The sequence below is a fragment of the Sorex fumeus genome, unplaced genomic scaffold (assembly GCF_029834395.1).
Source record: "Sorex fumeus unplaced genomic scaffold, SorFum_2.1 ptg000044l, whole genome shotgun sequence".
In the NCBI taxonomy this organism is placed as follows: domain Eukaryota; kingdom Metazoa; phylum Chordata; class Mammalia; order Eulipotyphla; family Soricidae; genus Sorex; species Sorex fumeus.
The window spans coordinates 10,551,763-10,575,891 of NW_026606101.1; the positions used below are offsets into that span (position 1 = coordinate 10,551,763).

A 24,129-nucleotide genomic window follows, 5' to 3' on the forward strand; every position below is an offset into this window, starting at 1 on the left:
AAACGTACCGCGGCCGATCTCCATTCGGCTTCGGGGATGCACATTGCGCATGTGTCGAGCCCCGAGTTCTACTGCGCCTGCGCGCTGCTGCACCCGCGAACCCGGGCGCAATTAACCAAACAAGTCGATTTGCGCTGGAGTCGGGGCGAATCCTGTGGGCCACCAGTTCTAGGTTTTCCTCACCTTTAGCACCCCAAAGCGCCGAGCAGCGTCAGAGAGTGCAACCGAAGAGCACAGCAGTGTTTTTCGACCACGTGTCTTTGTATACAGGGAGTTCCCTTCCCACAGGAAGACCGCAGTTTCTCTATTTGCATAAACTTCAAAAAAAAAAAGAAAACTTTGTGTGTGTGTGTGTGTGTGTGTGTGTGTGTGTGTGTGTGTGTGTGTGTGTTTAAGCGGTTCCAAGGATACAGCGTAATGTCTCATGCATCTACCTATGAGCCACGTTAGAGCCAACCGTTTGGAGAACTTCTTGAAAAGCAAATTGCCTGCATTTAAGCAAATACCCTAGGAGATTCTGATACATAGGGAATACACTTTTCTTTTGTTTGGGGGCCGACTCAGGACTTACTCCTGACTCTGTACTCAGGTACACATTCCTGGTGGGACTAGGGGGACCAGTATGTGGTGCCAGGGGTCCAACCCTAGTCTGCTGTAAGGCAAGCACCCTATCTATTGTACTATCTCTCCAGTCGGAAATACATTTCGGAAATACTATGAAGTCGTACATTTCTAGCACACAGCACAAGGGAGTAGAAAATAGACGCTCAAGGCTGAATGAATAGGTGGATGAATAAATGCGCAGGTGTGGAACCAGAGAGATAATTAAATGGGCTGAGCATGCAGGAGGTGGGGTTCATCCCTAGCATTGCACACAGCAGAGAGAAGTCACCAGCACTACTGGGTGTGGCCCCCAAATCTAAATAAATAGTGTGAAATAGGTAACCCACAGCCACAGGGAAGAGGAAAGGTAACTTTGACAAAACATATGATATGCTTTCTCCTATAAGAACAAAAAAGGCTCTGGGACCAGGCAGGTAGTACAGCTGGTCGGGTGCTTACCTTGGACACAGCCAACCCAGGTTCAATTCCCAGCATCCCATATGGTCCCCTAACCTCCACCACACTGATTTCTGAGCCAGGAGTAAGTCCTGAGTACCACTAAGTGTGCACCCCCCAAAATAAGTTTGTTTGTGAGTCTGGAGAGATAGTACAATAGGTAGGGTGCTTTCCTTGTATGTGGCTGACCTGGATCTTATCCCCAGCATTCCATATGATCCCCCTGGGTCTGCCAATAGTAATTCCTAAGTGCAGAGCTAGTAGCCCCCAAGCATCGATAGGTGTGGGTCTCTTCAAACACCTATTATGTACTGGTGTTATACAATAATATATTAATAGCAGTTAGGAAATCATATTAAAGCATAATAAGATGATTTAACTGGGCCACGGCAGAAAGAGGAGTTAACTAATGTGTGAAAATGGATAATGCTGCCCCCTAGAGATTCTCTACATCTGCTTTCAAGTATCCTACAAAGTGCCAGGAACATTTGGGACAAACAAATAGGTGTTCTTACACATAACTTGGATTGAGGCCTAAAGGCCCTATGGGAAAAGACTTGGACTAGCCACAAGTAGATTATGGTCATGTTCAAACCTGTTTGATGATCCAGAATAGGGAGATGGCCTCGAAAGAGGACTGGAGGAAGAATAGATCAGGCAAAAGAGAATGCTTGGGGGCTGGAGCAATAGTATAGCGGGGAGGGCTTTTGTCTTAAGCCAGGAGTAAGCCCTAAGCACTGTTGAGTATGGTCCCAAAGTCAACAAAACAACGCAGGGCCAGAGAGACAGCTCAATGGACTGAGTGCAGATTTATATCCAGGAGGCCCTGTCTGATTCTCAGCTCTGCATGGTCCCCATGCACCTCCAAGAGTGAGCCTTTGTGTACCGAGCCATAGGTAACCCCTGAGCACCACCAGGTATTGTTCAAAAACTTCTCTCTCTCTCTCTCTCTCTCTCTCTCTCTCTCTCTCTCACACACACACACACACACAGGGAAAAAAAGAAAAGCAAATCGGAGGCCAGGGAGATGGTTCAAATGGAGTACAAGCTCTACACACAGGAGCCCTGGTTACCTAGACCCCTGAGAATGGCAGACAACTTCAAGTACCATGAGGGAACAGCCCCCAGTACCTCTGTGAGAGGCCAAACTCCCCACTCAACAGAAAGAAAACCAGCTCTGATCTTCTCCAAGTAAATTTAGCTCCTTCCTTTCCCCTTTTAATGCTCTTGCTCTCTTGGTCTCTCTCTCTCTTCTTTTTTGAAGTAGAATAATTTTATTTGGGGAGGAAAGGGAGAGAGAGAGAGAGAGAGAGAGAGAGAGAGAGAGAGAGAGAGAATGGATATGTGGATTTCTTCAGAAGGGAGACAAAGGGTACCCAATAAAATAAAGGAATTACACATCTCAAGTAGAGATGTGTATGAATCCCTTTGTGTCTCTCTTTATATGCAGAATTCCATCTCTAGGAGCAGGGCCCGTAGCCTCACCTCACTAGTGCAAGGACCTGCTGCTGTTTTGCTCTTTCTTTATACATATTCCCCTATGCATGCCAAGAAGCTGCCTGCCTGGATGGTCTCTCTCCCCCTCTCCCTCTCCCTTCTCCCCCATCCCTATCTCTCTTTCCCTCATTCCCTCTCCCTCTCTCTCCTTCCTTCTTTCCTTCCCTTTCTCTTCTTTCTCTTCCTTCCTTCCTTCCTTCCTTCCTTCCTTCCTTCCTTCCTTCTTTCCTTCATTCCTTTCTTTCTCTTTCTTTCTTCCTTTCCACCTTGGGGATTTTGGGTCACATCCAGCAATGCTCAGGTATTACTCCTGGCTCTGCACTCAGGAGTCTCTCCTGGCTGGCTCAGGGACCATATGGGATGTGGGGATTGAACTCAGGTCAGCCACATGCAAGGCAAGTGCCTTCCCATTGTACTATCTTTCTGGACCCCGGGCTTTCTTTTTAAAACTAAGTATGTGCAGTTTAATCCCATCAACGGCCAAGACTCAGAGACTATAAAAACCAGCTCCTGGAACCACGCGGCTGCGAATGCCTCGGATGTCATCTTACTATGACATCTTATTATCTCATTCCTAAAGGTAAAGGTAAAAGGTAAAGGCCCTCCCGTTGATCGTCGATTTGCTCGAGCGGGCCCAGTAACGTCTCCATTGGAGACTTTGTTGTTACTGTGTCTGGCATATCGAATACTCTCGGTAGCTTGCCGGGCTCTCCAAGAGGGGCGGAGGAATCGAACTCGGTCGGCTATCGCTCCAGCGGCATCTCATTCCTACTTTGGTCAAACTGGCAGGCTACCGAATGTAACCTGCCCACACGGCAGAGTCTGGCAAACTCCCCGTGACGTATCCAATATGCTAACTACCAGTAACAATGATGGATCTCATTCTCCTAAAGAGCCTTGAATATAGCACTTTCTTAAAAATCTCAGGGCTAGGATGAAGGAGACGTTACTGGGGCCTGCTCGAGGCAATCAACGAATATCAGGATGGTCGTGATTCGTGATTCGTGATGTGCAGTTTCAGAGTAAAGTCTTAAGTAACCAAATGTTTTCTTCTTCTTTTTTTTTTTCTTTTGCCTTTTTTGGGTCACACCCCGCAATGCTCAGGGATCACTCCTGGCTCTGCACTCTGCACTCAGGAATTACTCCTGGCGGTGCTTGGGGGACCATATGGGATGCCTGGGATCAAACCCGGGTCAGCCGTGTGCAAGGCAAACGCCCTACCCGCTGTGCTATCGCTCCAGCCCCACCAAATGTTCTTTTATCTAATAGCCTAAAACATCCATCATTGTTCAAGTCATCTTTGTTCAAAACATTTGGATGCTTTGAGCCAAAGTGCTTAGTTGATGGACAGAAACAAACACTTGTCAGACCCAGAAACTTGTAAAGGATGTGAGCCCATGAATTTGATCCCCAGGACTGCTGGGTGTGTCACCTATGACAACAATAACAAACAAAATACTGCTTCAAGAAGACTTTCCTGGCCCTTTCCCACCTTCCCCTCTCCATGTCAATACTTGAATGGCTGAAGTGAGCAAAGGATGATAGATAAAAACTGGGACAAAACCCAGTGATTCCTTTCTCAGTGCCAGCTCATCCCAAAAGGACAGTCTCTGCAGTATTTTGCGAATTGCCGCTCTCCCTTGGGGTCCATTTATTCCTCACTGAGCATTGTTTGAGCACCAATTGTGTGTCAGAGCCTCTACTGGTCCCTGGCAGAGCACTATAACACATGGCCCCTGTTATAGCCTCTATGCACAGACTCCGTGGGAGGCAAACAAGTAAGCAGAGTGTGCTAAGTTCTATTAAGAGGGTGTGGCCGGCTTCATGGAGGAGGTGGCATGAAAATCTAATGGTGAAGGGCAGAGTTGCTGAGCAGACAGGGTCAGACGAGCATTTCAAGCAGTTTGCCTGGCACAGCAGTGTGTAAGATCGTGGGATGCCCAGGAAATGCATGCCAGGAATGTCCTCCGGGCTCTCCCACTGCTGATTCTGGGTTGGCTTTCCTTTTCATCAATTGAACAATTTTTCCCTGTTCTGCCCCTGTCTCAATGTGCAGGTCTTATTCCAATCCTAGCCTTGATCAGTTCAGCCCTAAGTGACCAGCTCAGCCAGGCCTGACAATTTTCTATTTGCTTGTTCGTTTGCAGGCGGGGTGGGAGGTGGGGGGGGAGTTTGTCACACCTGACTGATCTGATCTCAGAGCTTATTCCTGGATCTGTGCTCAGGAATAACTCCTGGTGTTGCTCAAGGGATTATATGTGGTACTGTGGAATGACCTAGATCAGCTGCGTGCAAAGCGAGGGACCAATGCACTGTCCCATCTCTCCAGTCACAGGACTGGCATTTTATATGGGTGAGGGAGCATCTTCTCCTAGCCATGAAGGACTTGAACAATGATGGATGTTTAGTCACACGGCCCACAGGCTCAAGTCTTTTCCTTCCTCAAAAATAGGTCCCTGGGGCCAGAGTGATAGCACAGCGGGTAGGGTGTTTGCCTTGCATGCGGCCAACCCAGGTTCGATCCCTGGCATCCCATATGATCCCCCAAGCACCGCCAGGAGTAATTCCTGAGTGCAAAGCCAGGAGTAATCCCTGAGCATTGCTGGGTGTGACCCTCCCCTCCAAAAAAAATAGGTCCTTAATCACTTAATATCTCTACTGCGAACCACAACACCCCAAAGGAAAGAGAGAATAAAAGGGAATGCCCTGCCACAGAGGCGGGGGGTGGGGGAGGGGGTGGGGGTTGGGGTGAGGGTCGTGGGAGGGATGCTGGGACCATTGGTGGTAGAGAATGGGCACTGGTGGAGAGATGGTGACTCGATCATTGTATGACTGAAACACAAGCACGAAAGTTTGTAAGTCTGTAACTGTACCCCATGGTGATTCACTAATAAAAAAAATTTTAAAAATAGGCCCCCAAAGGGATAGGGGATGAGCTGGTCCTTCTCATTTCCCTGTCCCCCATGGGACCCTAGAGGTCACGCCCACATAATACCTCTGGCTGCTACTTAAGCTCCTGGGGGCCAAGATCCAGAGACACACAAAAGAATCTCGAAACTGGGAAGCTCGCTGCAGAGATTTCTCTAAACCCTAATTATCTGGAATTTTGGAGTTCCAGGAAAACACAGCCACTCTTGTAGCAGCATGACATCTTATGCTACTCATCATAAGCAATACAAAAGAGAGTATGGGGGAGATGTCTGTCATAGATGCAGAGGGAGGGATGGAATGGGGGAGATACTGGGGTTCTTGGTGGTGGAAGATGTGCACTGGTGGAGGGTTGGGTGATCAATCATTGTATGACTGAAACTCAAACAGGAAAGCTTGAAACTGTATCTCACAGTGATTAAAATAAAAATAATAATAAAATAAACTAACATTCTGAATCACTTAATCACTTAATCACTTAACTTCCCGTTAGTTGTCGATTTGCTCGAGCGGGCGCCAGTAACGTCTCCATTTGTCCCTGTCGCGTGCTAGTGTAGCCCAATGGCATCTGTTCGCTCTGGGAACATGAAGAGCCTCAAACCGATCGTTCATGATCTTGACGAAGGAGTCTGACCATCTGGTAGGTGGGCGGCCACGCGGTCTTTTGACATCCCGTGGAATCCAGTCAGTAACAGCTCTAGTCCAGTGGTCGTCTTTAAATCTCATTACGTGACCAGCCCATCTGATTTTTGACACCTTGGCAAATGAGACAGCGTCCCTGATTCTTGATCGTCGACAGATGTTGGAACTCCGGATTCTTTCTCTCATTTGAGTGAAACGTGATATTCCAAGCATAGCTCTTTCTATTCTTTGGGAGACCTGAATAGCGTTCTCATCTTGTTTGCGTAGGGCCCAGGTCTCTGAGGCATATGTTAATGCAGGAAGAACAGTGGAATCAAAGAGATGTGCCTGGAGCCGGAGGTTCTTCGTCCTCTTAGCTATTTCTTCGACGTTCTTGAAGGCGTTCCAAGCCGCTCTCTTCCTCCTGCGCAGCTCGAGCTCGGGTGCCAGGTCATTTGTCATGTTGACTTCTCGACCTAGGAACACATAACTGTTGCATTCGGAGATGTTCGTTCCATTTAGAGTGAATGGAACATCAGGAACAAGATCGTTTCTCATAAACAATGTCTTCGTGAGATTCAGCTGTAGTCCAACCTTTCCACACTCATGGTCGAAGTCGGCCAGCATTTGTGCCGCTTGGCTACTATTTTGTGTTATGAGAACAATGTCATCAGCAAAGCGGAGGTGGTGTAGTTGCCGACCATCTATCTTCACTCCCATTCCTTCCCATTCCAGTCGTCGCATGATGTTCTCGAGGGTGGCACTAAAGAGTTTCGGTGAAATAGTATCACCCTGCCGAACCCCTCTCTTGACATCAACGATCACTTCTTTGTAGAATGGTGAGATCCTGGTAGTGAATCCGCAATACAGCTCACGGAGGATCCTGATGTATTGGGCTTGAATGCCCTGATTGGCTAGGGCTTCAATGACCGCTTCCGTCTCAACAGAATCAAAGGCCTTCTTTAAATCAATGAACGTTAAACAGAGCGGCATCTTGAACTCCCGAGAAACCTCAATGAGCTTGGTTATCGTGTGGATATGGTCGATGGTGCTGAATCCTTTGCGGAACCCTGCTTGCTCGCATGGTTGTCCTTCATCTAGTGTTCTGCCAATCCTATTTAGGATGACTCGAGTGAACAACTTGTAGATGACAGACAATAGGCAGATCGGGCGATAGTTGCCAATGTCATGGATGTCTCTCCCTTCTTGAACAGTAGTACGGTCCTGCTGGTTTTCCATTGGGACGGAACCTTGCATTCAGACAGGTAGCGAGTGAAGAGCCAAGCCAGTGTATTGATGAGTACTGACGGCAGGTTCTTCAGGTGTTCAGGTCTGACCTTGTCTGGGCCGGGTGCTGTTTGTTTCTTTACCGACGAAATGGCGTGTCGGATTTCGGAAGGGAGAATGTTGGGAATGACATACCCATCCTGTGGAATTTGGTATGTCGGCAAGTGGACATGGCTATCGAAGAGATTTGAGTAGAAGTCATGGATAATCTTCTCCTCTGCTGTTCTGGAGAAGAACATTCTGAATAAAAAAAAGTAATGTAGAGTTCATGCCCAACTCAATCAGCTTAATCAATGGCTGAATAAATACTAATACTAATAATAAATGCTAATACTAAATAAATAAGTACTCCTACATTAATAAAATAATAGGTCCCTAATTATATTCTAAATTTTCTGTTGCTTCCTAGGACCCAGCAACTAAACTCTTAGGTTCTGAACAGGAGCCACGTAGAGAAATGTGAGGGGAGATCACTGGGCCTGGAGACGCTGCCTGGCATTGGTTACTAGGTTGGTTGGTTTCAGTGCTGGGGTTGAGGCCTCTCACATTCGTAGGCATACGCTCTACCATGGAGCCCCAGAACCAACCCTCTCGCCTGAATTTGAACTCCTCATATCCATGAGCAACCCACCTTTTCCATCAACTGCCTCAGCTGCAAAGTGGAGGTGAGCTCACTGATCTACGAGGGTTCTCCTCTACATAATGCGGGGGAGTTAGATAGAGTGAGAGACGGTGGAAGGAGTCCACCGAGAAGATTTTTCTTTTTAAAAATTTATTTATTTTATTTTGGGGTCACACCTGGCAATGACTACTCCTGCACTCAGGAATCACTCCTGGAGGTGCTTGGGGGACCATATGGGATGCCGGGAATTGAACCAGAGTCTGCCACATGCCAGGCAAACGCCCAACCCACTGTACTAGCATTCCAGCCTGAGAAGATCTCCTTAGGAGAGACATATTGGGCTGGAGAGATTGTAGAGCAGGTACTTGCAGCAGTTGCCTTGCATATATGGTCGACATGGGTTCAATCCCTAGAACCACATATGGACCCCTGAGCCCTCCTACATGATCCCTGAGAACAGATACAAGAATAATCGCTGAGCACCACCCAGTGTGGACCAAAAATGAACAAACAAAAAGAGTGGGAAGGTGGGAGAAGGGACTTTTTGTTTTGTAAACTTGACATGGTTTACAATTGTTTTCAATGAGCATGATTTAGGGGTTTTTTTTTTTTTTTTGCTTTGCTTTTTGGGTCACACCCAGCCATGCACAGGGGTTACTCTCAGCTCTGCACTCAGGAACTACTACTGGCGGTGCTTGGGGAACCATATGGGATGCTAGGAATTGAACCTGGGTTGGCTGCGTGTAAGGCAAATGCCCTACCCTCTGTGCTATTACTCCAGCCCCAGCATGATTTAATTTTGTCATTATAATAAGTTTAGTACAGAGAGCGTAGCAACAGTACATACAGTGGGTATGGTGTTTGCCTTCCACGAGGCTGACCTGGGTTCAATTCCTGATATCCCAAATGGTTCCCTGAACCTGCCAGGAGTGACCCCTGAATGCAAAGTCAGGAAAAATCCCTGAGCATCACGAAGTATGCCCCCCGCCAAATAATAATAATAATAATAACTAATAAGTTCATTTCAGTACAAATGACATACTTTGATTAAACCTTTTTATCTTATGTTTATGGAGTCTTGGAAGAGTAGTTGGTTCCAAGAAGTTCTGGAGGACTTGTGGTCTGGGGTAGGAAACACATTTTCTATGTATTCTTTTGGTCTGGGTTTTTGTTTTGTTTTTGTTTTGTTTTGTTTCTTTCTGGGTCACACCCATTGATGCTCAGTGGTTATTCCCGGCTCTGCACTCAGGAATTACTCCTGGTGGTGCTTGGGAGACCATATGGGATGCTGGGAATCAAACCCTGGTTGGCCACATGCATGGCAAATACCCTATCTGCTGTATTATTGCTCTGGCCCCGCTTTTGGATATTTTTGTGGGTTCATTACGCTCTAGTACTCATGTGTCACTCCTAGTAGAGCTTGGGAGAATGTGAGGTACCAAAAATTGAATCTTTGCGTCCCTCACACAAAGCATGATCCAGCCCTTTGAGCTATTTCACTGGTCCTTCTTGTGCATTGTTTTATTTTGTTTGTTGGTTGGTTTTGGGTTCATACCCAGTGTTGTTCGGGGGTTACTCCTGGCTCTGCACTCAGGAATTACTACTGGTCGTGCTCGGGGGGCCATCTGGTATGCGTGGGATTAAATCAGGTCAGCTTCTCTCTCTCTCTCTTTCTCTCTCTCTCTCTCTCTCTCTTTCTCTCTTTTAAAAATTGATTGTAATTCTATAATACAATACTGTTAATTAAACTTTCATATGGAGATAATTCCGAAGCAACCCCCATCACCAATGTAACCCCTTCCCTTCCCCAGGACCCCAACCTCCTCCCTTTCAGACCCCACATCCCCTTCCTGTGTATTTTTTTTATACTTTTGGAATATTGTTTGGTTTTTGTGTTTCCGCCATACCTAGTGATTCTCAGTGGATGGAATACATATATATATATATATTTATACATTGGCTTTTTGGGTCACACCTGGTGATGTTCAGGGGTTACTCCTAGCTCTGAACTCAGGAATTACACCTGATTTTGCTTGGGGGGACCGTATGGGATGTGGGAAATCGAACCTTGGTTGGCTGTTCGCAAAGCAAATGTCCTACATGCTGTACTATCTCTCTGGCCACCAGGGAGTAGAATTCTTTTTATCAAGAATTTGTATTATTCATTCCTCAAGCACGACCAGGAGTGACTCGTAAGCACAGAGTCAAAAGTAAGCACTAAATATAGCTGGTGTGGCCCAAAAGCCCCCCCCCCCCCCCGCCAAATTTACAATTAATTTTCTAATACTTATTTTGGTTTTGTTTTCTTGACATACCTGGTGGTGCTCAGGGTACTGCTAAGGAACATAAGGAACATACAAAATAATAATAAAAATATAAATAAATAATAAAATAAAAGACATTGAGGGCCTGAGAGATAAGTCAATGGGCTGTAGGCAGGAGGCCCAGACTCAACCCCTGGAACCACACTGCTTCCCAGCATGGCTGGGTGCAGCCTTTTGCTGGGTCAGAGCACCTGACCATCAGGCCTTCAGGCACCACAGACAGAGCAGCACCAGGAGTCACCGTGGGTCCCTGCAGGCACTGCCGGTGGAGCACTTTATTTAAGTGAAAAAAAATTTTTTTCTTTTTGCATTTTGGGTCACACCCAGCAATGCTCAGGGGTTACTCCTGGTTCTGCATTCAGGAATTATTCCTGGCAGTGCTCAGGGGACCATATGGAATGCTGGGAATCGAACCCGGGTCGGCTGCATGCAAGGAAAATGCCCTACTCGCTGTGCTATTGCTCCAGCCCAATGTTTTATTTTTTAATTTATGCCCCACACCTGGGGACAATTACACACACACACACGCGCGCGCGTGCGCGCGCACACACACACACACACACACACACACACACACACACACACACACCTATTCTATATCTTCTCTAGTTTCCAGAGGAGAGCATGGGCTGACTCAGGACCCAAGTGTTCTGACAGAGTGCAGAGCTGGACTGGGGGAGTCCTTGAAAACCTTCTGGAGGAAAACCCAGAGCAGAGCAGCTCTTGGGGGACTTGAACCCTAAAACCAGGGGACCCCTGAGGAAGATCCAGCAACTCTTTTCTGCATGTGCTCTGGGCTCCCTCGGATGGGAATCAGCCCAGTCTCACAGACAAGAAGATACACAGCAGGAGAATCCGGCTCTGGACCCTTTTAGGGCAATCTGTAGATGCATCTGTAGATTGAGACTGAGGAAGAGGAAAAATAAACAGGTTCAGAGAAATAATTTGGGTTTTTACATTTGTATTTATTTATCTTGGGGTCCTCCCAATAAGTTCACAGGGGGCTGGAGAAATAGCTCAGTTGGGGGAAAGTGTGTGCTTTGCATGCAGAAGGCCTGGGTGTGATCCCCAACACTACCTATAGTCCCCTGAGCACCACTAGACCTCATCCTTGAGCACTGATCCAGAAGCATCTCTGAGCACTTCTGGGTGTGACCCTGAAACAAAAATAAACAAAAAGGGACACACTGGAGAAACTTAGACCAGCAATGTAGTGCTGCTCAGGACCAGGGGTGCTGGGGACCACCAGGACTATGCCCAGTGGGGTTTGGAGGTCCTGAGTGCCAAGGATCAGGCAGGTCACCACTGTAAGCCATTGCCCAGTCCCAAGAAGGGGTCTTATTTAACTATAAATAATAGGTAACATTTATGGAATACTGATGGTGCATGGGACAGTTCTAAGATTTTACAACCACAACTTGCAGTGTCTCTATAAAGTAGGTGTGTTGTTATGATCCTCACTTTTCTACATGAGGAAATTGAGCCAAGGATTAAATAATTAGCCACATATTATATACAGTAGGTGAATCTGCAAGGCAGACTCTGAAGCTGATAGCCCTGCTCCTACTCAGACAATTCTCCTGCTTGAAGCTTCCTATGCAATTTCCCAAAGCATTAAAAATAATAGTCAAGAGGCCAGAGAGATAGTACAGGAATTCAGGTACTTGCCTTGTACACGGCCAAGCCAGGTTTGATTCCTGGCACTACACATAATCCTCTGAGCACCACAGGGAGTAATCCCTGATGGAGCACAGAGCCAGGAGTAAGCCCTGAACACCTGTGATCTCTCTCAAACAAACAAACAAAATGTTGGTTTCTTTTTTTCCTGGATTTTGAGCAAGGCCATACTTGATGTGTCCCTGCTGTGATCCAACTTTCTCTTCTCCACTCGCCCCTCACTTCGGTGGTTTCAGGTGTGCCACCTTCTTGCTGTTCCCTGGACCAAGCCCTTTCCTGCCTCAGGGCCTTTGCATTTGCTGTTCTTGCCACCAGGAATGATCATTCTTCACTCCTATGCTCCTTCTTTAAGGACATTCATCTCTCCGCACTGCTGGCCCCTCATCAATGAGACACTCCTATGGGGAACATCCCTCCCTTTGACCCTGGACTCCACATTTCTACCCAGGACTTGGAATTCTTGAAACGCTGTTTTGTTCACTTGTGTGTCTGTCACCTTATGAGCACAGACCTATTTACCTTGGGCTCATTTTCTCCAGTGCTTAGACCTGGGATGTGCCACGAGGTGGGCAGCCGGGAGCTTGTGGCGTGCACCTGTGAATGAATATCCAAGGTTGCCATGAGTGGTTCGTGGACCAGCCAGGACACTAATCGAGTCATCAGCTCCTGGCCACTGGCTTCGCTGAGCTGACTCCAAGAGTTCTCAGGAGGTTCAGAAAGCTTGATGAATGTGAAGCACTTTGCAAATGGCTACGTGCCTGTAAAAAGCTGAGGGCAACCTGATCCCATTCACCATTTGCTGGCCTGCGAAGTGGGGTCTGATCTGGCTCGGGGAGGATGGCGTGGCCAGGAGATAGTGGCCACAAAATGGTGAGGCCTTATGCGGTCGCGGGGACTGTAAGGATGATTTCCACGCCAGCGGGGTCCCTGGGCTCCCATCCTCTACCTCGAATTTGACGTTAATATTGCTGACAGGAGAGGGGGAGGCAGGGGGACGTGAGGGACCGGGGAACTCTGCATCCCAGTAATTAAACATGTTGGACTGAAGCGCTGCCAGCAGCCGCATCTGGTTGCAATTACCAGAGGGGACCGAAGTGATTAGTCACCTTTATAGTGAGCGCCAGCCTGGTCCCCTGGGCTCCTCCCTGGAGAGAACCTTCGAAGCCAGTGCAGAGCCCCCTTGCCTTGCTCCCACCCCACTGCTGGAGGACCCCAATTCGTAAACAATAGCCTCTGCTCTGCAACACCTCTGTGTCCCCCAAGTCCCAGATCACTGGATGAGGCCTGAACTGAAATCCACCCCCCTCCCCCCACCACCAGCCATCCTGACCACCCCAACCTCTTCTTTCACATTTTGTTTTTCTAGAATTCTGGTGAGAATTCAGTAGTATAAAATGTGGCCGAGCAGAAATTAGACTTAAAAAGACCACTTAGCCATTTTTTCTTTTCTGAACTTGCATCTGTTCTTCTGTAAAATGGGAGTTACCAGGAGCCTATATCGTAAGGCTGCAGAGCGGAGGAATAAGACAAAAAAGCGATGAGAGTGCTTTTACTCAATACATAGTAGCTATTGTTAATATTTTCCAGCTGCTAGGCTAATCACTTTTTTGTGGTTCATTTCATTCCACCACCCGCCTCCCCGACAATCTTCTGTGAGGTAGATACTGTCACAATCCCCACTCAGGGTTTCAGAGAGGTTTAGGGCCTTTCAAAGATCATACAAAGCTCTAAATCACCGACAGAAGCAGGATTCAAAACCAGGTTTGTTGGACTTTAGTGCCTTTGTTATAGATCAAACTCCCTTGCAAGGACATCTTGTTTGGCTCATCCCTTCCTGGGTGTGGGCTCACCCCTGGCAGGGGAGAATCTCTCCTTTTACTCAGCCCCGAGAGCGGCAAGAAGGCACAATATGTCCACAATTAGAGGTGAAAGTTGAAACTGATGGCTTCTGTATTGAAAGAGAGAGATGCATTCATTCATACAGCACGTGCTGAGAATATGCTGGGTGCTGGGCCCAGTGCCAGCCCTGAGAATAATTGAAAGATAAATATGTACAGTCTAGTCAGAGAATCTAATAGGGGAGACAGATACATAAATAAATTATTGCAGTTATAAAGACTTAAGTTAGGATTGTGTTTTTAAATACGGAAGAAGTGCATGGAACAGGAGAAATGAATGGGGGTGGAGGTGTAATTCTGGAGAGGTGAACAGTCATCTTGAAGCCGTTGACATGGGAAGAAACCCAGAACATGGGAGACAGGAGTGAGCATCTTCCAGGGGTTCAAGAGAAGCTGCATGGTAGAAAGGAGCATGGGATTTTGTTTTAGGGGGTTGGTTTTAGAGAGGAGGGTTGGAGCAGCCTCAAGAATGATAATCGGTGCCAGAGAGATAATACAGGGGGTAAGGTGTTTGCCTTGCATGTAGTTTGATACCTGACACTATATATAGTTCCCAGAGCACAGGAGCAGTTACTCCTGAGCACGGAACCAGGAGTAAGGCCTGAGCACCTCTGATGTGATTTAACCCCCACCAGAATCCCCCCAAAAAACAAACCAAACCAAACCAAACCCAAACAAAACAAAACAAAACAAAACAAAGAATGATAGCAGGTCAGAAGATGAGGAAGAATGAGACAGTGAAGCAGTAGGGAGGGAGAGGAGGAACATGTCAAAATGGAAGCCAAGTGATGTGACCCTGGCAGGTGGAGGGATAATAAAGAACCCGACTCTGTGGTGCTCGCTTGGCTCATCATCCTCTGACACGGGCATGTGGAATCTTACTCAGTCTTTGGAACTGAGACGATCTCATGAAGCCAGTGAGGCTGTCACCTGAAGCCCAGCCCAGGTGGCAGTGTCACCATGGAAAGGCTGGCCGGGCTGTTGGGCACCCTAGCTGTGACCTTCACCTTTTGTGACTGATGGAGTTCTCCTCTATGCCCAGGTTGTGCTGGGCAACCAGTCTGGCCCCCCAAGAGTGTGACCAGACCTCTCCAAGACGGACTCCAGCCACAGTAGGTTAAGAATGGACACCACCTGTGACTGTGTCCACTGCTCTGAGTCCTCTTGTTTGGTTTGTTGGTTGGTTGGGGTCACCCCCAGAAATATGGTGCTCAATGTCTACTCTGGACTCTGTGCTCAGGGGTTTTCCCCAGCAGTGCTCAGGGAACCATGTGGTTCCAGAACCCCAGTCTTCTGCATGAAAAACACAGACTTATAGTTTGTTGAGCTATCTTTGCCCTGCAGTGGACGTTCATGTTTTTTTTGACTTTGGTTTTTTTAGTGCCATGGATCAAACCTAGGGCCACACGCACGTAAGGTATGTAAAGCATCTTCGAACTAATATGTTAGAACATACGTTAATCCCTAGTCATACTGCAATATCTCTTATAGTGTGACAATGGAGGGAGTGAACTGTTTAAAAAAGTGCTCTGATCATCATGGAAGGCTTCTCAGAGGAGGTGACTTTTCCATTGACATCAGGAAGAGTAGGATTTCCTCCCAGTGAGTGAGGGAAGGATATTCCAGGTGAAGAAATATCCTTCACCTTTCTCCTGTGATCCTGTGTTGAATTGCCTGGGAGATCAATGTGGCATCACATAGGAACTCAGAGACCCAAAGAAGGGGGTTGGGGTGGGGGCTTCAGTATTTCAAAGAGGCCCTTTGGAGGTATGTATGTTGGTGGGGGGGTGGGCGGGAGTCTGAGTTCTGGAGTAACTAAGACTAGCAGAGCGGCCTGAAAAGCATCCCGTTGTAAGTCATTTTTCTAGCCTCCTGCAGGGGGCGCTGCTGCCCCAGGCTGGCGTTGCGGCTTCGGGATCCAGGCGACCTTTTCAAGCACACTTTTAAATCTGCCTTTGCTGAGGTGGTTGTGAGGTACACCCTGGAACTGTCTCCATCCAAGGGGTGAGCTCAAGGCTAGCAGTGCCCCCCAGCCCCCAAAGCCCGAGGAAACAAATTATCTTGGGCAATGGCACAGGACGGGTGGGGAGGAGGTGTAGGGGGTATTGATATTTTTCTGTCTCTGGGTCACCATAAGTTTATTAAAATAAAAGAAACTGTGGGTAAATGCTGCCATCTGTGCCCCCCCCAACAAATCAGACCCCAGACTAGACACAGGCATTGAAACTGCTTTAAAAACACCCCAAGGACTTCACTGGAAACCCACACTCCGCTGGCTTCTGGGGCTTAAGATCCTTGAGCTCATTCCTCAGCGTCTGTGCTCAGGAAGGTGGGGAGGGCTGCCCCATAAGGTGGAGGTGAAGACCCCGGAGTCTGTTCCATGGGCCAAGAGGCCCCCTAAGCTGGAGCCCCACTGCGGGGCTCTGTGCCAAGAGCCCCCATGAGCCGTGGCCTCGAAAGGGCAGCGGTGATTTTTTCACATAAATATATTGCACTTAAATGAGTTTAGACAGCATGACATCAGAGAGTAATTAAATTGGTTTGGGTTGGAATTCCGTTTCCAATTCCTGAGTTCAGGTTTGTAAAAGATTTTTCTGAGCACCTGCAGGCGTGTGTGTGTGTGTGTGTGTGTGTGTGTGTGTGTGTGTGTACGCGCGCACACGCTCGCGTGTATGTATGTGTGTGTGTGAAGTATTTTCACTGGAAAGGATTCAAAACTTAAAAAAAAAAAAACTGGAGCACGCAGGCAGCATTACGCCATTCTTCCTTCTTGGAAAAATCCCTCAGCCTTATACAAGCCTCCTTCAAGCCCTCAGTCAGTTGTGCAGGAGAAAGGGGGCGGTCGGCTTTCTCCTTTCAAGAACGAGTTATTTTCAGCTGCTGACTGGAGACGGTGCACGTCTGGATCCGCGAGCATTTCCACTATGGGACTGGATACAAACACACACCCGGCAGACTTCGGCAGCCCCAGACTGAGGAGAAGGCCTTCCCCGCTGCTGCTGCCGCTGCTCGTGAGGGTCCCCGCCGTTCATGGTTCTTCCTGCCAACCCCGAGGCACCTTCGCTGCGGCCGCCTTTCTCTTTGGTGTCATTCAACGGCTGGCCAGAGGATGAGACTCCCCAAACTCCTCTTTTTCTTGCTTTGGCACCTGGCTTGGCTGGACCTGGAATTCATCTGCCCTGTGTGGGGTGCCCCTGACCTGGGCCAGAGACCCCAGGGGGCCAGGCCAGTCCTGACCAAAGCAGACGGCAAGGAGAGGACCCCTCTGGGCCGGAACGTCTTCAGGCCGGGGGGTCACAGCTATGGTGGGGTGCCCACGCATGCCAGGGCCAAAGGGGGCACCGGGCAGGCAGGAGGCCTGACACAGCCCAAGAAGGATGAGCCCAAAAAGCTGCCCGCCAGAACGGGTGGCCCGGAGCCCAAGCCAGGGCACCCTCCTCAGACCAGGCAGGCGGCCACGCGGACGGTGACTGCCAAAGGACAGCTTTCTGGGGGGAAGGCTCCCCTCAAGGCAGGATCTGTCCCCAGCCCCTTCCTGCTGAAGAAGGCCAGGGAGCCTGGGCCCCCTCGAGAACCCAAGGAGCCATCCCGCCCGCCCCCCATCACGCCCCACGAGTACATGCTCTCGCTGTACAGGACGCTGTCCGATGCTGACAGGAAGGGCGGCAACAGCAGTGTGAAGTCGGAGGCCGGCCTGGCCAACACCATCACCAGCTTTATTGACAAAGGGCAAGGTGAGGGGGGGCGAGGCATGCTCGGGGGGGCTCTCCGGTCCCTGGCATGGCGCTGGTGGGAGCTGGTGTGCGCGGCTGGCAGAGGGCTGGGGGTCATCGGGGACATTCCTCTCACTGACCAGGTCTCCGGCTGTGCGAGGGCAACTGGGGTCACCAAGTCCCAGACTCCGAGGGGTTCCTAAAGCCCAGACAGGAGGCGGGACTGCTAGACTGTGGCAGAGTCGGGGGCCCCAGCGCTAAGAGCAAGGACTACCAGAGCCTGCTCTGCACCCCTGGGAGACGGAAATGTGGGGAGATGGTCCCTGCAGAGTTGCGGGGATCCCTGCAAGAGGGGGCTATCTAGATGCCCGTACCTTGCCTTGAAAGGGGGTGCTTGAGAAGGTGGGGGGATGAGGGCAGTGCTGAGGCACCTTAAAGTTCAGGAATGAGGTTCAGCCTTTTGGGGGGAGGTGGGGCGGCAGACCCCTGTTCTAACTCACAGTGTGACCTTGGGAAGGCTCCTCTCTCCTCAGACCCTCCCTCTGCACCCCAGGGGGGGATTCTGGGGACTCCTTCACACAGGGAGACTCTGGTCTGTCCTGCACACCTGGCAACTACTGTTCCCACTGCTGCGGGGTCTCGGTTTCCCCGGAAGCTTGGTACTTAGGCTGGCAGGCTGGGGGAGGGGTCAGAGTGGGAGAGTCCCCTCATTAGAGCTGGCGTGGGGGAGTGAGGGAGGACGGCACAGAGGCGGCAGGCCTGGTGGGGTGGGGGAGGTGGCCTGGCTGGCTGCCCAGCCAGGGAAAGCTGTGACCCCTTGGGGGCTCGTAAAAGAAGTCCTGTGCCCCCCAGCACTAAGGGGACTGGGAAGAGGGGGTGATGGGGAGTTTAAGGGCATAATTAGTCACCTTCTTGAGCAATATATGAAGGTCTCCTGATGGCAACTCGATATTTAGGAGGGAGGGTGTGCTGGCTGGTACATATGACAGAGCTTCTTGTACACACACATATCCATACGCATACACGAGGTCATGTATTTATACACACATGCTAAATCACACACATACACATGTGTCCATGTGCCTCCCGGCACACACAAATATTCTTACCCAGATACACATGCTAACACATACTCTCAGTCACACAAGCCTAACCAAAAGGCAAGGAACAAGTCACCCGCATACACTTTCTTACCTCTGCAAAACTTACCTGTCCGTACCAATCACACACACAGACTCACACACACACTCGCAGACCCCACAAGGTCAGATCTATACGTAAGATTCTGTGACAGGGAAACTAAGGAAACAGGGACTGTAGACCAGTGTGGTCCTGAACTCGCTGTGTGAGCAAGTCACGCCTCCTCTCTGTGCCTCACAGGCAGAACAGGAACATGCAAATCTCCTTTCAGGGACCAGAGCCATAGCACAGTGGGTAGGACACTTGTCTTGCATATGGCTGACCCAGATTTGGTCTCTGACACCCTATACAGTCCCCAAGCATCACTAGGAGTAATTTCTGAGTGCAGAGTCAGGAGTAGTTGCTAAATGTCTCTGGGTGTGTCCCCCAAACAAAGAAAATAAAAAGGAAAGAAAGGAAGGAAGGAAAGAAGGAAGGAAGGAAGGAAGGAAGGAAAGGAAGGAAGGAAAGAAGGAAAGAAAGGAAGGAAAGGAAGGAAAGGAAGGAAGGAAGGAAGGAAGGAAGGAAAGAAGGAAGGAAGGAAAGAAAGGAAGGAAGGAAAGAAAGAAGGAGGAAGGAAAGAAAGAAAAGAAAGAGAGAAAAGAGAGAGAGAGAGAAAGAAAGAAAGAAAGAAAGAAAGAAAGAAAGAAAGAAAGAATCTCTTCAGGTACAGTGGAGCAACTTAGGGTCGGGTCCAAAAAGTTCTAGGCTAGAGTTACAGCTGCATTTTACCCTAGTTGGGTGACCCCAAACAAGTCTTCTCTGAGTCTATTTCCTCCTCTATAAAAACTTCACCTACCTCACCACTGAGTCACCTGTCAGCATCTCTAATATGACACAACACTCAGAATCACTCTTTGTTAAAGACTCTCCGTGGTTTGGGGTATTGGCCTCTGTTGGCGTAGGAAGCACTTAGAGAAAGTTCTTCAGAGAGAAAGCTGGGCCCTTCCATGGAGGCCTTGCGGTGACTGGCTCCGTGGGTGAGCGTGCAGGGAATGACTTCTGGATGTTCTCTTTAGATGACCGAGGTCCTGTGGTCAGGAAGCAGAGGTACGTGTTTGATATCAGTGCCCTGGAGAAGGATGGGCTGCTAGGGGCTGAGCTGCGGATCCTGCGGAAGAAGCCCTCAGACACAGCCAAGCCGGTGGCCCCTGGCAGCGGGCGGACTGCCCAGCTAAAGCTGTCCAGCTGCCCCAGTGGCCGGCAGCCGGCAGCTCTGCTGGATGTGCGCTCCGTGCCAGGCCTGGACAGCTCTGGCTGGGAGGTGTTTGACATCTGGAAGCTCTTCCGAAACTTTAAGAACTCGGCCCAGCTGTGCCTTGAGCTGGAGGCCTGGGAACGGGGCCGGGCTGTGGACCTTCGTGGCCTGGGCTTCGACCGAGCCACCCGGCAGGTCCACGAGAAGGCCCTGTTCCTGGTATTTGGCCGCACCAAGAAACGGGACCTGTTCTTTAACGAGATCAAGGCCCGCTCGGGCCAGGACGATAAGACCGTGTATGAGTACCTGTTCAGCCAGCGGCGGAAACGGCGGGCCCCCTTGGCGACGCGGCATGGCAAGCGGCCCAGCAAGAACCCCAAGGCCCGCTGTAGTCGCAAGGCACTACACGTCAACTTCAAGGACATGGGCTGGGATGACTGGATCATCGCCCCCCTCGAGTATGAGGCCTTCCACTGTGAGGGACTGTGCGAGTTCCCCTTGCGCTCCCATCTGGAGCCCACAAACCACGCCGTCATCCAGACCCTGATGAACTCCATGGACCCCGAGTCCACACCGCCCACCTGCTGTGTGCCCACCAGGCTGAGTCCCATCAGCATCCTCTTCATTGACTCCGCCAACAATGTGGTTTATAAGCAGTATGAGGACATGGTCGTGGAGTCTTGTGGTTGCAGGTAGCACACTGGCCCTCTGCCTTCGGGGGGAGGACACAGCCCTCGGAGGCGGGCTGCAAGGGCCTCTCCTGGCTCTTCTAGAATCATCGCGGGGTGGGGGTGGGGGTTGGGAAGCTGCAACCCAGAGCATCTACACAACCTGCATGAAAGGAGTGTCCCAACGACTCAGCTCACTCTCTGAATGGGACTTGGGTTGACAGCCCCTTCGTGGCCACAAGTCCTCCTGTCCTTTCTGCTGTGTCAGGCCCAGGGAGATTAACTTGGAACGAACGGAGCTCCAGGAGACCTTTGAGTCCAACGAGACTTCAGCCACAACCTCGCCTTCCCTGGACCTCTTGGGCTTCAGGACTCTCGGGAAGAACTGGCCTTGGGAAAGTCAGAGGTGCCACCTCCCCCCTGAATCACCACTGTGCCTGGTGCCCCTGTGCCCCTGGGGCAGACTACATGCTGACTGGACAGGGGTGGGGAGAGGAGTTGGGCAAGGGTGAGGAGTCTGAGGCTGTTTAGACTGTTAGATGGAAATATACATGGATGAGATAAAAGAAAAGAAAAAAAAAAGCAAAACTGCTGCAAATCGTGGCAAATTTCTTATTTACTCCAGGGGTTCAGTGGTCCTCTCAAGGAATGATACGCTCAGGGCGGGGAGGGTGGTTGTGTTGAAGCTGGCTTCCAGGGCCCGGGGCCTCCTCCCTGCTCTGGAATAGGAAGCAGAATGGAATGGAGAGAGGTGAGCTGGGCCAGGGCTGACCTCTCACTCCATTCCCATCCTTTCCAAAGGCCAGCTCCATTACTCTGGAGCATGAGCTGCTCCTCTGGGGCCTGGCTGCAGAATTAGATTTTCTCTTTGATATTCCTTGGTCAAGCTTGTTGTGTCTGAAATGGGTCCCTAGGTGGGAGGTGGGTAGGGGTATCTTATTTTCTTTAAAATCATTCACACTTCTTGGGGCTAGAGAGATAGTACACAGGTTAAGGTGTTTGCTTTTCATGTGGCTGACCCTGGTTCAATCCCTGGCACTGATATGGTCCTTCAAGTGCCACTGGAGTGACCTCCCCCGCCCCCGTCTCCACAAGAGCTGAGAGTAGATCCTGAGCAATGCTTGGTATGCCCCAAACTACATCTCCGGAGAAAAGATTACCGCCAGCATCTGCCTTCTCCTCACAGAACAAACTGATCTGTCTCTTAAGCCCACCCCCCTCCCCAAACTCCTAACTCGGGGATTTGGGTCATGGGAATCTTTTCTGCCCTTTTGGGGGCAGCTGCTTTTGGCTACTGCCCCCATTCTTGTGTGTGGCTCTGCCACCTTCCAGAACCTGTGAGGTTCCCCGCTGCTTATTCCTCACCACCCCAGCTTCAGAAATCAGGTACTGCCTTCCGTGGGGGAGCCTCCTTAGAGTATACATTATATAAATATGTGAATCTACGTCAGATGAACAAGTCTCCCACCAACCCAGGCAGAACCCTGCCAGGCACATGCTGCAGTGTCCCCTGCACGCCGCCGCCTGGCCCGCCTGGTCCGGGGGAAAGGCACACTTCCCTGCTCCCCTAGAATCTTTGAAGCACTCAAAGATGAATGAATGGATTCTAGGGAGGGAGCACAGGCCCTCTGGTGGAGAAAGCCAGTCATCTTTTAGTTCCGTTTTGTTTTGGGGCTACAGTGACTGACTCCCGGCTCTGTCCCCTCCTGATGAAACTGTATGTGATGCCGGGGATCCAACCCAGGTCAGTTGCATACAAGTCAAGTGCTCTACCCACTGTACTATCGCTCTGGCTCCTGATGGCCACCTTCTGAAGACTTGTGCTATGGACCCAGGACCAGCATCTGCCTGACTAGGAGAAGAAGAACCTGGGTAAAGGAGTTTAGGCCTCTGGTTCCACCCCACCTCTCTCTAGCTGGGTCGTTGCTTCCCAGAGATCCTAGCCAGTGCTGTTTCAGCAGTAGGGATGCCTGCTCCGTGTCAGGCGGGCCTTCTGTCCCCTCTGGGTTGTCATGACCTGAAGCTGGAGCCCTGGAGCTGAGGGCAGACTATTTTCGAGCAGACTCCCTGGCTCAGAGGCCGATACCTGTCCCCTTGGGCCAGCCCGAACCTGGAGCCCGGCCCTCCTGGCTGCAGTCCCGTTGTGTTTGGCTCAAGGCAGACCTGGAGAGCTCTGGAAATAAACAAAAGACCTGCAGTGGCCGACAGACTTCTGAGGTGTGTGTGTGTGTGTGTGTGTGTGTGTGTGTGTGTGTAGAAAACCTGGGAAGGGAGTGCTTGAAATCCAAGCAGCGGGCTGTGGAGACAGGGGGGCTGGTGGAAACCTAAAGGGTTGCAGGTGGGGTTGGTTCCTGTGACACTGTTTTTCTGGGCTGTGTGGTGCTCATTTCTTGGAAAGTCGGAGAGAACCAAAGTAGCGCCCACAGCTGCCTCCTCTGCTGTGCTCTACCCAATGATGGCCTCGGCAGGGACTCTGGTTTCAACTTCCACTGCAATCTGCCCTAGAACTTTCTTTCGAAAAAGAGCCTCTCAGAAGGTACTAGTCCCCTCTCCCCCCACCATCACTTTCCCACTCAAACTGGGGGAATCCAATCAGGTCATTATGGTTAGTAACTGCTCTTCCGCCCTAGTCTGGCATGCTCACTCTCCTGCTTGGAATATTCTCCCCACCAGTATGCACGGCCAGTCCTTACAACTGCCCACAAGCACTGCACATTCTCACACAGAAGGTTCAAAGCTTATCTCATTCTTTTTTGGGCTGGGGGCCACACCCACCAGGGCTACTCTTGGCTCCCTGCCGAGAGGTTGGTCTGACATGGGTCAAGAGACCATGTCAGAGATTATACCTAGAGCTCCTGCATGCAAAACATGTATACCAGCCCATTGAGCTATCTTCCAGGCTCAAAACTTTTAATTATTATTGTTTGTGGTACCAGGCTTTTGACATGCAAGGTGCGTGCTCTACCACTGAGCTCCATCTGCAGCCCCAAATTTCATTCTTAATTATTCACAGACACTCTCCCAGTCATGGTCTCCAGCTCAGAAGTTTCAAACTTCAGATCTGCCACTAAGTGTTATAGACCTTGGGTTATAACTTAATTCCATAACTTAATAATTATAACTTAATAATTCCATGGGCTGGAGTGATAGCACAGTGGTAGGGCGTTTGCCTTGCATGCAGCCAGCCCGGCCTAGCTGGGTTCGATTCCTCCGCCCCTCTCGGAGAGCCCGGCAAGCTACTGAGAGCATCTCGCCCGCACAGCAAAGTCTGGCAAGCTATCCATGACGTATTTAATATGCCAAACACAGTAACAACAAGTCTCAAAATGAAGACATTACTGGGCCCGCTTGAGAAATAATTCCATAACATAATTCCTAAAACTTAATTCCATAAGTTCTATAAAATAGTTTGCTGGAGTGATAATACAGCGGGTATGGTGCTTGCTTGTGGCTGACCT

The 24,129-nt window shown here is 49.9% G+C and overlaps 1 protein-coding gene across 1 annotated transcript; it reads left to right on the forward strand.

Annotated features, from left to right (window-relative positions):
- The first annotated feature begins 16,800 nt into the window (after window positions 1-16,800).
- On the forward strand, window positions 16,801-20,699 carry GDF5 (growth differentiation factor 5). The gene is made up of 2 exons (XM_056121943.1): window positions 16,801-17,647; window positions 19,825-20,699. The coding sequence occupies exons 1-2, from the start codon at window positions 17,023-17,025 to the stop codon at window positions 20,697-20,699; spliced, it is 1,500 nt and encodes a 499-aa protein (XP_055977918.1). The 5' UTR covers window positions 16,801-17,022.
- Window positions 20,700-24,129: the final 3,430 nt, after the last annotated feature.

What these genes read in the sequence shown, in the direction of transcription:
- GDF5 (XM_056121943.1), top strand. Translation starts at nt 17,023, where the DNA reads ATGAGACTCCCCAAACTCCTCTTTTTCTTGCTTTGGCACCTGGCTTGG. An exon ending in CTTTATTGACAAAGGGCAAG is followed by an intron (nt 17,648 to 19,824) that starts GTGAGGGGGGGC and finishes TGTTCTCTTTAG; the next exon opens with ATGACCGAGGTCCTGTGGTC.